Source organism: Salvia miltiorrhiza, chromosome 5, assembly GCF_028751815.1.
Source record: "Salvia miltiorrhiza cultivar Shanhuang (shh) chromosome 5, IMPLAD_Smil_shh, whole genome shotgun sequence".
Classification (NCBI taxonomy): Eukaryota; Viridiplantae; Streptophyta; class Magnoliopsida; order Lamiales; family Lamiaceae; genus Salvia; species Salvia miltiorrhiza.
This window is the reverse complement of record NC_080391.1, coordinates 4,209,834-4,222,772: the sequence shown is the minus strand read 5'-3', so window position 1 is coordinate 4,222,772 and position 12,939 is coordinate 4,209,834. Positions and strand designations below refer to the sequence as shown.

General features: G+C 40.4%; 3 protein-coding genes across 5 annotated transcripts in view; 1 reads left to right on the top strand and 2 right to left on the bottom strand.

The window, feature by feature from the left end:
• LOC130985259 (uncharacterized) overlaps positions 1 to 12,939 on the bottom strand; it is a 920,555-nt gene that overhangs the window by 597,887 nt on the left and 309,729 nt on the right. The gene's annotated exons all lie outside the window — the stretch shown is intronic.
• Positions 4,437 to 5,144, top strand: LOC131024800 (oxoglutarate-dependent flavonoid 7-O-demethylase 1-like). Its single transcript, XM_057954335.1, has 2 exons — positions 4,437 to 4,748; positions 4,839 to 5,144. The coding sequence occupies exons 1-2, from the start codon at positions 4,500 to 4,502 to the stop codon at positions 5,142 to 5,144; spliced, it is 555 nt and encodes a 184-aa protein (XP_057810318.1). The 5' UTR covers positions 4,437 to 4,499.
• Positions 5,252 to 11,254, bottom strand: LOC130985227 (ABC transporter B family member 9-like). Of its 2 annotated transcripts, XM_057908065.1 has the most exons (12): positions 10,996 to 11,248; positions 10,562 to 10,616; positions 9,430 to 9,605; positions 9,118 to 9,339; positions 8,798 to 9,036; positions 8,191 to 8,710; positions 7,840 to 8,116; positions 7,127 to 7,769; positions 6,807 to 7,035; positions 6,438 to 6,704; positions 6,099 to 6,362; positions 5,252 to 6,019 (listed from the first exon to the last, which is right to left on the bottom strand). In XM_057908065.1, exons 1-12 carry the CDS (start codon positions 11,224 to 11,226, stop codon positions 5,375 to 5,377), a joined length of 3,768 nt encoding a protein of 1,255 aa, XP_057764048.1. In that variant the 5' UTR covers positions 11,227 to 11,248; the 3' UTR covers positions 5,252 to 5,374. The 2 variants fall into 2 exon arrangements, with proteins under 2 accessions (XP_057764048.1, XP_057764049.1); XM_057908066.1 differs by lacking the exon at positions 5,252 to 6,019 and having other exon boundaries at positions 6,153 to 6,315; positions 10,996 to 11,254.

Below are 12,939 nucleotides of genomic sequence, written 5' to 3'. Positions count from 1 at the left end.
CTGCCGTCGCCCGTAGATCAGGTGACACCGCCTTCAACTCTCGCTCAACACAACCCTCTCCTTGACTCGACTCAGCAAGAAACACAACACTCACTCAACAAGCTAGAAGCAAGAACTGAGACATGGAGAAACCAAGCTTCAAAAAGTCGTCCTCCTCTACTTCTTCTTTTATAAATCATGCTCTGATGTATGAATATATATATATATATATACAGATTGTATGCTTATGATTATGAATGTCATTTTAATGAAATGCTTGAAATGCGTTGCTGGGTATATATCAAATTGTATATAGCTTTGAACAAGCTTGCAGCTTGAAGTTCGATTTATGAGCAAGGTAAAAGAAATCAAATGGCTACCTTGTGAGAAATTTTAGTGAGTGTTGATCCTGTTTGTTTGCTGGAAAAGAAGGTTCATAGATATGAATACCATTTAAATGAAGGCTCTTATTCATAGGGAAGAATGTAAAGAAACTGATTTAGAAATCTTACTTGTGTGCTGGATTCTGTACGCCAAAGAGAGAGTCTGGAATGGTGGGAATTGCCAAGAGGAAATGGCTTTGCAGACAAGTCTGAAATGGTGGGAATTTGAAAGTGTGAAAGTGGGATTTGTTAAGTGGGAATTGAAGTGGGATTTGTTAAGATTTGGCTGTCGGATTAGTAGGAGAAGGGGGTATGGTGGGAGGAAAGAAAGTGGAAAATTTGACAAATTATTCTAGCAGCCGGCGTTCCGGAGCAGCAGCTGGCGTGAGAGCAGAAGAGAGGAGAGAGGCGATTCCAGATCTGCACCGGTCGTACCGCGCCGGAGGAGCAGCGACAGCCGCTGAGACGCGCTGCCGCCTGCCCCAGATCTCGGATCTCGCTGCGCGACTTCCGTCTCTCGCCGACCCTCAGCTGCGCGACTGCACCGCGGCTCCCAGCTCTCAATCTCACGGCCACCGCACCCAGCAACGGGTAAGCCGTCACCTTCCCACCGCAAAGGAAGACTCTCGCCGCCTGCATCTGCACCGCGCCGGCCCACCCTTCCGGCTCACCCTTCCGGCGGATGGCCACCAGTTCGCCGATCATCGGTCGAGACAAGGGGGGTCTTAACCTTCCCCCGGTTTCTTCCAACTTTGCTGTTCGAACTAAACCTGATCTCTCCCATGGTATGCGTCTGCCTCCCAGGGGGTCGGGTACTGATTCCGACGCGGTTGCCGTCGGAATGCGATCTTCTGGTAATTCTTCAAATCTGACAGATAAGCAATCCACCCAGATTCTCACTTATTCCGACATCGTTAGCATCTCCCCTAAGAATGACGATAGAGTTTCTTATGCGGAGGCTACTGGCAAAAAGCCGGTGAAAATACAGGATTTGGCTGCTCACATTTTTCATGATCTGCGGCCTACTAAGGAGGGCGATCAGTTCTCCCTCAAAATACCGAAGGATCTATATCTTAAGGAGATTAAGGCCTTTGAATTTGCTTTGACAGGACGTTTGTTTCTTCAGAAAGGAGACAAACCGAGATCAACTATGGAACTAAAGTGGGAGCTTCAGAGATTATGGAGTTTAGCCTCTGATTGGCAACTAATTTCTTTGGGAAAAGGTTATTTCACTCTCCGATTTACTACAGCTGAAGATAAGGCTACAGCAAAGGGAAAGGCAGTTTGGGAGCTCTCAAAAGGGCTCCTCCGACTCCGTGAATGGACTCGAAATTTTGATCATTTCAAAGAGAATTCCCCTTTGGCGGACGTTTGGGTTCGCATACACTATCTGCCGATAGAATACTGGAACCCACAGGTTATTTCTGGAATTGGCAGATATTTGGGTCACCCCTTAAAGATCGATGGAGCGTCGGCACGACGTGACTTCGGACAATTCGCTAGAATCCTTGTGGAAATCGATATGTCGCAAAATCTACCTTCTACTCTCTTAATTGATGGTGAGGATACATCATTCCATGTTGAATTTGTCTTTGAAAATTTGCCTCTTTACTGTCGTCGTTGCAAAATAACTGGGCATTCTCAAGAAACATGTCGAAAAAAGCGACGTGTGGAGCCGGTAGCTATTCAGGAAAATCTGACGGCTGCTCCTAACAATCAGTCTGGTGTGGTGACTCATAAACAATGGCACATTGTGGAGCAGGGCAAGAAGGATGTTGTCCCAATCGTGCAAACAACGGGGGAACAACAGAACACTTCTAGTTTTAGCCATTTGGCGACGGGGGTGCAGCAGCATTATTTCCAGAATGAAGGCCATGAGATGGCTGGCAGTAACCTAGTTCTGGATTCCAAGAGGGTTGACGATCATGGCTCTGAGGAGAGAGCGTTATACGAGCCGGAGGCAGCGGTGTTGGTTTCGGTTGATCAGGAGCTTCATAAGACGACTGGTAGTGAGGACGAGGTGGACGAGGAAATTGAGATGGAGACGCCGGCTGGGGATCCGACTGAGATTGTTACAGCTGCTGCTGATTTGGATGAAGCTCGCAATTCTGAGCAAGCTGGAGAGTTGGTTGGTCACCAGGCTAAAAAACTGGATGGTGATTTAGGTGGGCAAAGCAAAGACTCGCACACTACTGCTCCAGAAGATATTGATAGTCGTATCAGTCGGTTAGAGGCGCAGGTTAGCCAAGGAATGCAAATGCTTGTTGAGCAAGCACCGCCTAAGCGACGGGGACGTCCTCCAAAAGGTATGGAACGTCCGCGCGTTCCACAGAATCAGGAAGATAGCATTAAAAGCCGCCTCAGAAATGCGGAGGAAATGGGTCAGAAGCCGAGGGACTTCGTCATTGATCATAGCGGAAGTGCTAGTTTGCGTGTTATGAATAATATCGCCACAGGCCGTTGGTCGGACGAAATGGAGATGGACGATTTTTTGAATGGTTTTTAAATCGCTTATTACTTTGTTTCCTGTTTGACGAGCTCCTTTCCGAGTCTCGAGCCTCTAGTCTGCATTACTGTGCTTTCAAAGGCTTTTTTCTTTTTCTTTTATAAAAAACCTCTATTTAATAAAAACTAACAACTTAAACTAATTGATTAAAATTAATCATGCTTAATATAATTTAAAATTAATCATGCTTCATATAATTTATTTATAAACAAAGCCAATTATAAATTAATTAACTAGATCTAACAAATAAATCTATTTAATTAACATAAATACATAAATAAATTCATAAATAATTAAATAAATAAACACGAGAAGCGTACGGTGGTGGTTTCCGACGGGGTGTCGTGAAGAAGGCGGCGAAACGAGGTCGTCAAACTACAATAAAGAATATAAGTGAAAATTATATATATATATATATATATATATATATATATATATATATATATATATAGGGAGAGGTTCAAATAAGAACCACTAATAAAATAAGAACGGAGAACCAATTTAAGCCATTCGATCATCAAGATCTACGGTGGATGCATCATCTTGGTGGATGGATGCAGGTGCTGGGTTCGAATCCTGAAGGGAGCAAAAAAATTATTTTTTTCGGATGCATTAAATTTAATAGCGGATGCATTAATTTGTATAGCAGATGCAGTAATTTTATTGGTTCTTATGTTCTCACGATAATTGTGATTCTCACTGTAACCGCACCCTATATATATATATATATATAATTAAAATTAAAGAGAGAGAGAGAGAGAGTTAATAGAGCAAATTAAAGAGAGAGAGAGTTACCTGGGCGGTGGTCGGCGGCGGGTGGAGACCGGAAGCAGCAGCAGCAGGGGGCAGGGGGGGGGGGGTTCTGTGTGCGGCGCAAAACTAAAAAAAGAAGGGATACGGGTGCCCTATTATTTATTCATTACCGACGGCAATTGCCGCCGCTAATTAGCGGCGGCATTATTGCCGTCGGTAATGAAATAAAATTAAATATTTATTGCGTTTTATAAAATTATCGGCGGCTAATTACCGGCGGTGATTTTGCCGTCGGTAATTGGCCGGTGATTGCGAATGGGCGGGTCGCCTGAAATGCCGCCGCCGTGCCGCCGGTAATTACCGACGGCAAAATCTCCGCCGATAATTGTCGTCGCTATTTACGCATTTTTTTGTAGTGTCCGTGGATGTAGATCTAACGATCGAACCACGTAAATTCTCGAGTCGTTTATCGTTTTATAATTAGGTGTTGATTTTTGATTCATCAGAGATTAACAAACCAATTGATAATATCTACAAATAAATCAGTGTAACCCAAAGACAACATTCTCACTTATTTGTTCAGTATATATTTTTCTCGCCAATTTAATGGCAATATATTGAACTACACTAAAATATATATAATAAATTAATAGTAAAAAAATAAAATAATTAAAATCTTTAAAAGTTTGAAAATAAGATATGAAAGTGAAAGATAAAAAATAAAATCTACTTGCAAATTATCACAATATAATATGGAAATTGAAGTTGACAAATGCATAAAAACTACAGAGAGAGAGAGAGAGACGTATTAGGCCGGTCACTGAAGGTAGAACTTGCACACACACATATAGAGAGAGAGAGAGAGAGAGGTGGAGGCGATGGAATCAAAGGCGCAGATATTAGGCAGATCACTGAAGGTGCCAATTGTGCAAGAGCTTGCAAAGGAGAAACTGAGCAGTGTGCCGTCGAGATACATCCGACCCGATCACCAACATCTCACCGCCGCCGATGTTTCCTCCCTACCTCAAATCCCCGTCATCGATATGCAGAAGCTGCTCCTCTCAGATTCCATGGATTCCGAGCTTCACAGGCTGCACGAAGCTTGCCTAGATTGGGGTTTCTTCCAGGTAATTAAAATAGATATATACCAGGTATTGTGCGTGTGCGTGTGTACGCGTGTGTGAAGGAGTTGATGAGCTTATGAATCGCCGCTGCAGTTGATCAACCACGGCGTGGATGCGGCGCCCATAGCCAAAATGAGGTCGGAAATGACGGCGTTCTTCAACCTCCCGCCGGAAGAGAAGGACGTATTCCGGCAGAAGGAAGACGACGTCGAAGGCTACGGCCAAGCCTTCGTCACATCCCAAGAGCAGAAGCTCGATTGGGCCGACTTATTTTTCATCCTCACTCAGCCTCCTTATTTGAGAAAGCCTCACTTAATTCCCAAGCTTCCTGCTTCATTCAGGTCATCTCAAATTCTACAAAAACTAACACTCCTTTATACGTCACATATTATGTACTAATCTCAAATAGAATAAAAAAGGTCTCGTGTTTACTAATTAATCGATTTCTTTTGTTCCTCTATCTTTCCAAGCATGGAAGCGAAATTTAAAGGGAGAAAAGGAGAGCATTTATACGTCAAAACATAACAACCAATCAATAAAGAATTTACATGATCAACCTAATGAAAGAAACTAAAGAATGCACGAAATTCCAGTCTCTGATTTTCATCAGTGAACATTAAAAATAAAAATTACTGTGAAGTTGCATGAAGAGCAACCAAGGATGCATACACTCCACCTTTAATCTTCATCAGCACGTCATGCTTTCCCTTCTCAGAAATCACTCCGTTCTTGACGACAGCAATGATATCCGCCCCCATTATTGTCGTCAGGCGATGGGCCACCACGACCGTCGTTCTATTCACCATTACTCTGTCTAAGGCGTCCTGCACTATCCTTTCCGACTCAGTGTCCAGGGCGCTTGTCGCCTCATCAAGGAGAAGGATCCTGGGGTCTTTCAGTATGGCTCGAGAAATGGCAATCCGTTGCTTCTGACCGCCTGACAACTGCACGCCTCTCTCGCCAACGTTGGTGTCATAGCCATTTGGCAATCCGGAGATGAAGTTATGAGCATTGGCAGCTTTTGTTGCATTAATGATCTCTTCTTCGGTTACGTCTCCCTTCTTCCCATAGGCGATATTGGCTCGGATTGTGTCGTTGAACAGCACGGGCTCCTGGCTCACCAACCCCATCTGATGCCTCAGCCAACTCAGCTTGAATTTCCTAAGTTCAACTCCGTCCAAGAAAATCTGGCCCGAGTCAGGATTGTAGAACCTCTCTATCAGCGCGATGACAGTTGATTTCCCACTGCCGCTCTCTCCAACAAGAGCAATAGACTGTAAAAAGTCAGAGCAGTTTTAAACAGATGCATACAGAAACAGCAAATGTAAGCATTGATAGAAACGAGGCATCTACCTTGCCAGAAGGTATGGATATGCATAAATCTCTGAAGATTGGAATATCAGGTCGTGTGGGATACTTGAAACTCACGTGTACAAGCTCAATCTCACCACGAACACTAGCCAATGTTGTACCTTCCTCTTTGCTTGAATCAATCTTAGGTTCGCTGTCAAGTAACTCAAATATAGAGGCAGCAGAGTCTTTAACTTTGTTGAAATCCGGAGCTGTAGCACTAGATTGGGAAATTCCAGTGGCGGACATGGTTAGGGCGAAGAAAACCTGTGCCAAGTATATAAATGACCACCGTTAGCAAGAAGAGATCATAGTAGAGTAGGTGTTTATAATGATTATTACCTTGAATACTTCTCCAAATGATGCTGTGTTATGTTTAATAAGAACAGCTCCCATGTAGAAACAGAAGGCCTGCGCCCAATAAAGTGCCAATGAACCAATACCGAAACATATACCACTAACTAATCCGAGCTTGACTCCTTCATTCAGAGGAGCCTCGCATTTTTTCTCGTACATCTTCATCACCTTGTCCTCAGCGTTGAACGAAGCCACTGTTCTGATACTGCTAACAGCATCGTTTGCTATTTGACTAGCCTCTTCATACATAACCTGCACATACATTCCATTAAAAAACTTGGTAGTAAATTTCTCTCATGTATATATATAGAGAGAGATAGTGTCTGTGATTTATATATAGACTAGTATAGAAACCTTGGCATCAGCAGAGAAGCCTTTGTAGAATTTCATCTGAATGAATCCTTGTAAACCAACAAAAGGCAGTGCGCATAAGATTATGAAGGCCAGCAACCAGTTAGCAGTGAAGGCGATGACGAGACCTGCTATACAAGTGGATATATTTTGGGCGATTAGTCCCAAAGCATCCCCCACCAGTTTTCTAACAGTGGAGGCATCACTCGATAATCGAGCTCCAATTACTCCACTGCACAAATCAAACACCTCCAACCATCACAAACACGTACCAAAACAGATAAAGAATGAGTAGATAATAACTTAATTAGAATCCGACATACCTTGAATTTGCAGGATCATCAAACCAACTGATCTCTTGGTGAACGACCTTCTTGAACGACATAGAACGAATCCTTTGAATCAACTTCCCACCTGCAACTCCGAAGAAGTAATTCTGTACAGGAAGGGCCAGCAGAGTACTGAGGCCTAGCACAACCATCATAAGTGCCCAGAATTTGGAATCCTTACTGAGCTGATTCGAAGGTTCGAAGAAAATTCTGATAGCTGTTGACAGCAAAAGCCCAAACATTGGGAAAATCAAACCTTGCACTCCTGCACCTACACATCCAAGTACCAAATATGGCGCTTCGGGTTTGTTCAATGCTGCTAGCCGGCTGATAGAAACTTTCTTGCGTTTCCTCAACTTGACTGCATCAGGTTCCTCCCCTTCGTCTTCTATAGGTTGGATCCCGCACATGTCAAAAGTAGGAACACCGTAAAGTGAGAATGAATGCCTTGATGAGTCATTGCTTGTGGATTTGCGCATGGAAAGTCTCTGGCTGTCAGATCTGCTCAAGCTTCTCTCCAAGACTTGAGGGGACTCTTCTTGACTAGAACTAGTTTCAGTCTCTTTGGCGCGTTCTTGCATGCGAACAAGCTGCGTATAAGCTCCCTCAGTATCTTTCATCAGTTCATCATGTGTGCCTAGAATTCAAATGTTAGTATGTGAATTGCAATTAAGACTGTGAAATGAAGAAAATGCAGTTGCATGCACCTTGCTCTACCAGTTTCCCGAGATGCACAACGGCTATCATATCAGCATTCCTAATGGTTGTCAAACGATGTGCAACCACCACCGTTGTACGGTTTGTCATGACATTGTCAAGTGCTTCCTGAACTACTCGTTCTGATTCGGCATCCAGAGCACTTGTTGCTTCATCAAGAAGGAGAATTTTGGGGTTTTTCAGGATGGCCCGAGCAATTGCAATCCTCTGCTTCTGACCTCCAGACAACTGGGTGCCATGTTCGCCCACCATCGTATCAAGACCCTGCAATGCTAAATGCTGTCATTTTCAGAAACTATTTGGTGAAAAAGATGAGGCAAATGAAGAATTTATCTTTCCTGTGGTAACTTGTCAATGAAGTTAGCAGCATTAGCAAGCTGAATGGCCCTTCTTATTTCTTCTTCAGTTGCATCTTCCTTGCCATACAGTATGTTCTCCTTGATGGAGGTAGTAAACAAGATAGGTTCCTGGCTCACAAGTCCAATCTCTCCTCTGATCCATTTCAGCTTCAACTGCTTCAAGTTAACGCCATCAATCAATACTTGTCCAGCTTCAGGATCATAAAACCTCTCCACCAAGCTAATCACTGTTGATTTCCCGCTTCCACTCTGTCCAACCAATGCAGCTGTCTTCCCGCTCGGTATGGATATTGAGAATCCTTGAAATATCTGAACTTCTGGCCTTGCTGGATATCTGAAATATACATCTTTGAGCTCGATCTCACCTTTGATATCTTCCAAAACAATCCCACTACATTCAGCATCAATTTTTGGTTTACGATTGATGGTCTCAAACATCTTGTACGCGGCTGCTTGACCTGATGCAAAGGAATTTACACACGGAAAAGCCTGGCCAATTGCTCTGGTGAAGAAGCATAAATAAATCCTAGTTAGCAAAATATGGCAATAGTTAATGTGGAAAACAAGAAAGTAAGTTAATACAACTTACATTCCTCCTGTCATGATGGACATGATAACATTCACAACTTTCCCTCCACTGTATCCTTTGGTTATTATCAGTTTGCCTCCATACCAAACTGCAAGTCCATATGTGGCAAAGACGACGAATAACATGCAACCAAATCCGGTGCCTGAAGCTAGCCCTTGTTTCGCAGCAGCCTTATAAGCAATCTGCAGTTTGCTGTCATACTTATCCACTGCTTGTTTCTCGCCAGTGAAGGATTGAACCTACAAGAGTTTGTAGAAAATTTCCCTTGAGAAGGAAGAAGCAATTGATTTAATCCCCGAAATCAAAATTCTATAACATACCGTCCTAATTGATCCAACTGTTTGTTCAACTACATTTCCAGCCTCGGCATAAGCAGCTTGTCCAAGGGTTGCCATCTTCCCCATGAGTACAGCCGAAAATGCACCTGCTATACCAAGTGCAGGAATGCACGTACACAACACAATCGCTAGGAGCCATCCTCTACAGAAAGCAATAAGAAAGCCTCCTAAGAATGTCGAAGCAAATTGAATGAATTTTCCCACCTGAGATGATCAACTTATGTTTAGGAATCCTTATCTAGCTTTTACAATGATTATAGTGCTTACATAAAAAGTAGCAGCTTAAGAGCTTACTTTTTCGCCCATGGCATCTTGAATGAGGATCGTATCACCAGACATTCTCCCAATTATCTCTCCCGTTGATGTTTGAGTATCAAAGAACTCGATATCCTGCCTTAATATAGTTTTCAAGTACAGCCCTCTTATTCGAGCAGCCTGTCTTTCTCCAGTTACCATCCAACACATCATCTCTGTTCATCATTTTAAAACTATGTCCGTCACCATATAATATAACAAATGCGATTTTAAAACTATGTCCGTCACCATATAATATAACAAATGCGATTTTATGACTATGTCGGTCACGAGTGGCAGTGACGGAGGGAGGGGGTCCAGTGGAGGCACTGGACCCCACTAAAAATTTCAAAATAATTAGTATATATATATAGTAATATTTATATTTTTAGTAAATATAGTTTTAATTCAAAAAAAAATCTCTTTTTTTTTCTTTAAAACAATCATAAATTCACAATGTTTTTTTAATTTAGGTTTGATGTTATTTTATATTGTTTGTTATATTATTTTTTATTGAAAGAGTGAATTTGAATTTTGAATTATCTATAATGAATGATCATAAAGAAAAGAGTAAAATTTGAATTTTAAATGTAAATTTTTTTATAATGACCTTGCAATTTACTTTCCATGTTTATTTTACTTTTTAAATTATGTTATGGATTGTTTGTTTTAGTTTCTTTATTAATAATATTTTTCAATTATAACTTAACTTTATTATGTGAATTATTAGATATTATAGTTAATATATTTAAGTAATTAATCCTAGTTCATATAAATTATTAGCTCAAACCATCATATGCTAGTGAATTAGTTTTTATTTCTTTTTTGTATATATGTTATTTGTATTTACATTCTTAATGAGGATTTAGTATTTTAAACGATGCATTATACATAAAATAAATTGATAAAAAAAATTATTTTAATTTATATATATATATATATACACACATACATACACATATATATTATTTTAATATTATTTTAAATTGGCCCCCCGAAACAAAATCCTGGCTACGTCATTGTCCGTCACCATATAATATAACAAATGCGTGCTTTTCCACTATGAGTTTATTGCTGGCAATAAACGTATTTAAGCTGCAATGGCATTCAAACACAGGGAGCAAGTACTCACGTAGAAGTGAAGCAACACCACCACCAATGCCCAAGTATACCAATTTCAACGCTACCTGCAAATTTGAGAGCGTCGTTTGATATAAGTTTTCCAGCATTGAATGATCAAGTCTATCACCTTCGAATTCAAATCAATTTAGGAAGTAGGAACAGCAGTATCACGTCTCGTAGAAAACACTTACACAGACATGAAAATTTGGATTCAATCAACCAAAAAAGGGGAAAAAGCAATTAAACGAAACAAGTCGATTCACTTCCCATCCAATAATTCTTCCGAATTTTTTTTCTTCTTCTAAATATCTATCAAAATTCTCAAAGTTTGATTTCAGCATTATCGCATTAATTTGGGCGAAAAAATCGGCTGCATGCAATCCCAAAAACAAAACATTCGACAAATTAAGTTACCGACGAGAAATAAAGACGTATGTCGATCACCTTGGAAACTGAATGCACAATAGTTGATCGAACACCTTCGCCGAAAGAATCCACCAACTTGCCGAAAATAAGCGTCATGAGCGGCTGCGACACCCCATTCCCGATGGCTGCGATTGCCCCGACCACCATTAGAAGTACATCAAGCTTGTCTGCAAAAGAAAACAGTTTATAATACGGCACTTTCTCCTCCTCTTTCTTCTCAGATAGCGTCGCCGCCGCCGGATCGGCCATCTATTCTGCGATTCAGAAAATTTCGAAGCGAGAAACAATTATCGAATTGTGATCTCGGAAACGAATCGTGTTATAACTCAAGTGTGATGATGATATATATATATATATATAAAAGATCTGTTGGAGGATTATACATACAGCCGTCACTTATTTTAAAAAAATTTAGTTAAAAATTAATTATTATTTTTCAAAATATAATGCGATGATATATGTTGCTCAAGTAAAGTTGATATTATTCCTGGGATTTTGGTGGTTTACTTGTACGACAAGATTTATTTTGAGATTTGTTAGGATCTATGTTAGTAGTGTACATGAAATACTCAAGTGTTTGAGGTCAAATTTAACTCTTTTAGGTCAAATTTTATATATATCCTAAATTTATTTATTTAATTACTACATTGCCATAGATTTGGCAATAAAGAAACTGCCAAACAATTACGTTTTCATATAAATAATAAATATATCAGCCACAAGCCATGCATTGTAAAAATACATCCATAATGAACCTTTGGTTCGAGAAAATAAATGTCGAATTTCTTGCACCGCTAATTTTTCAAAAAAAATTAGGTTGGAAACATCTTAATGAAATCATAGTGCTACTTACTTTATTTTACTTATAGACACATATAAATAAAAATAAATAGCTAAAACATTAATGATACTAAATTGATCGCACTATCTTATTGTATTAATTAACATTTTTGTTATGAGAAATAATTTTTTGTGAAAATAATATTTTTTTTGCGAGAAATAAAAATAATAAATAAATCAATATATATTTACAAATAAATTATTTATAATGTATTAATAATCGTATTTAGTTAATGTGGTTAAATTTTATTCATCTACAATATTCAAATTTAGATGAAATTTTCGCATAAATACCAGCCTTAAGATTTAAATTAATATCTCACGTTTTAGATTTATTCTCATTTTCCACTATATTTAGGGGGTGTATTCGCTGTGGATTTCCACAGACTTTAAAAAGTCCATGGACCATGGAATTCACATAGATTCCAGACGACTTTCAAAGAATTCGTGGTTGGATTTCACCCCGATTTTCACTGATTTTCGAAGAATTTAGGGGATAATTCTGGAATTGAAATCCATGATGCCAACGCCCGCTGAGTCCCAGCACCGCTGGAAACCCAGCGAGCGCTGGGAATCCAGCGAGCGCTGGAAGCCCAAGTCAGAATGCTCGAATTCTGGGGATTTTACTCAAATCCCAAATAAATACCCCCTAATTCATGCTCAATTCCGTGGATTTCATCAAATCCCCAACTAATACACCCCTAATTATATAATTCATGCTCAATAAAATCAACCTGGGCTGGGCTGCCTGGGCCCAGCGGCCGCTGGGAACCCAGCGCACGCTCAAATCCAGCATCTGCTGGACTCTCTCAACGGTGGCTGAGTTCCAGCGGTCGCTGGCTTCTTGGCCGCGGCCGCTGGAACTCAGCGCTCGCTCAAAACTCCATGGATTTCAATTCTCGTGGTTCTTGGCCGGATTTCGTCGTGTGTATTTTTTGGATGAAATCCATGAAAGTCATTCCGGATTTGAAGTCAATGGAATAACGAATACACCTAGATTTGTATGGATTTTAAAAAGTCTGAAACGAATACACCCAGATTTATATGGACTTTTAAAAGTCTTGAACGAATACACCCAGATTTCTGCAGACTTTTAAAAGTCTGGAACGAATACACCCAGAC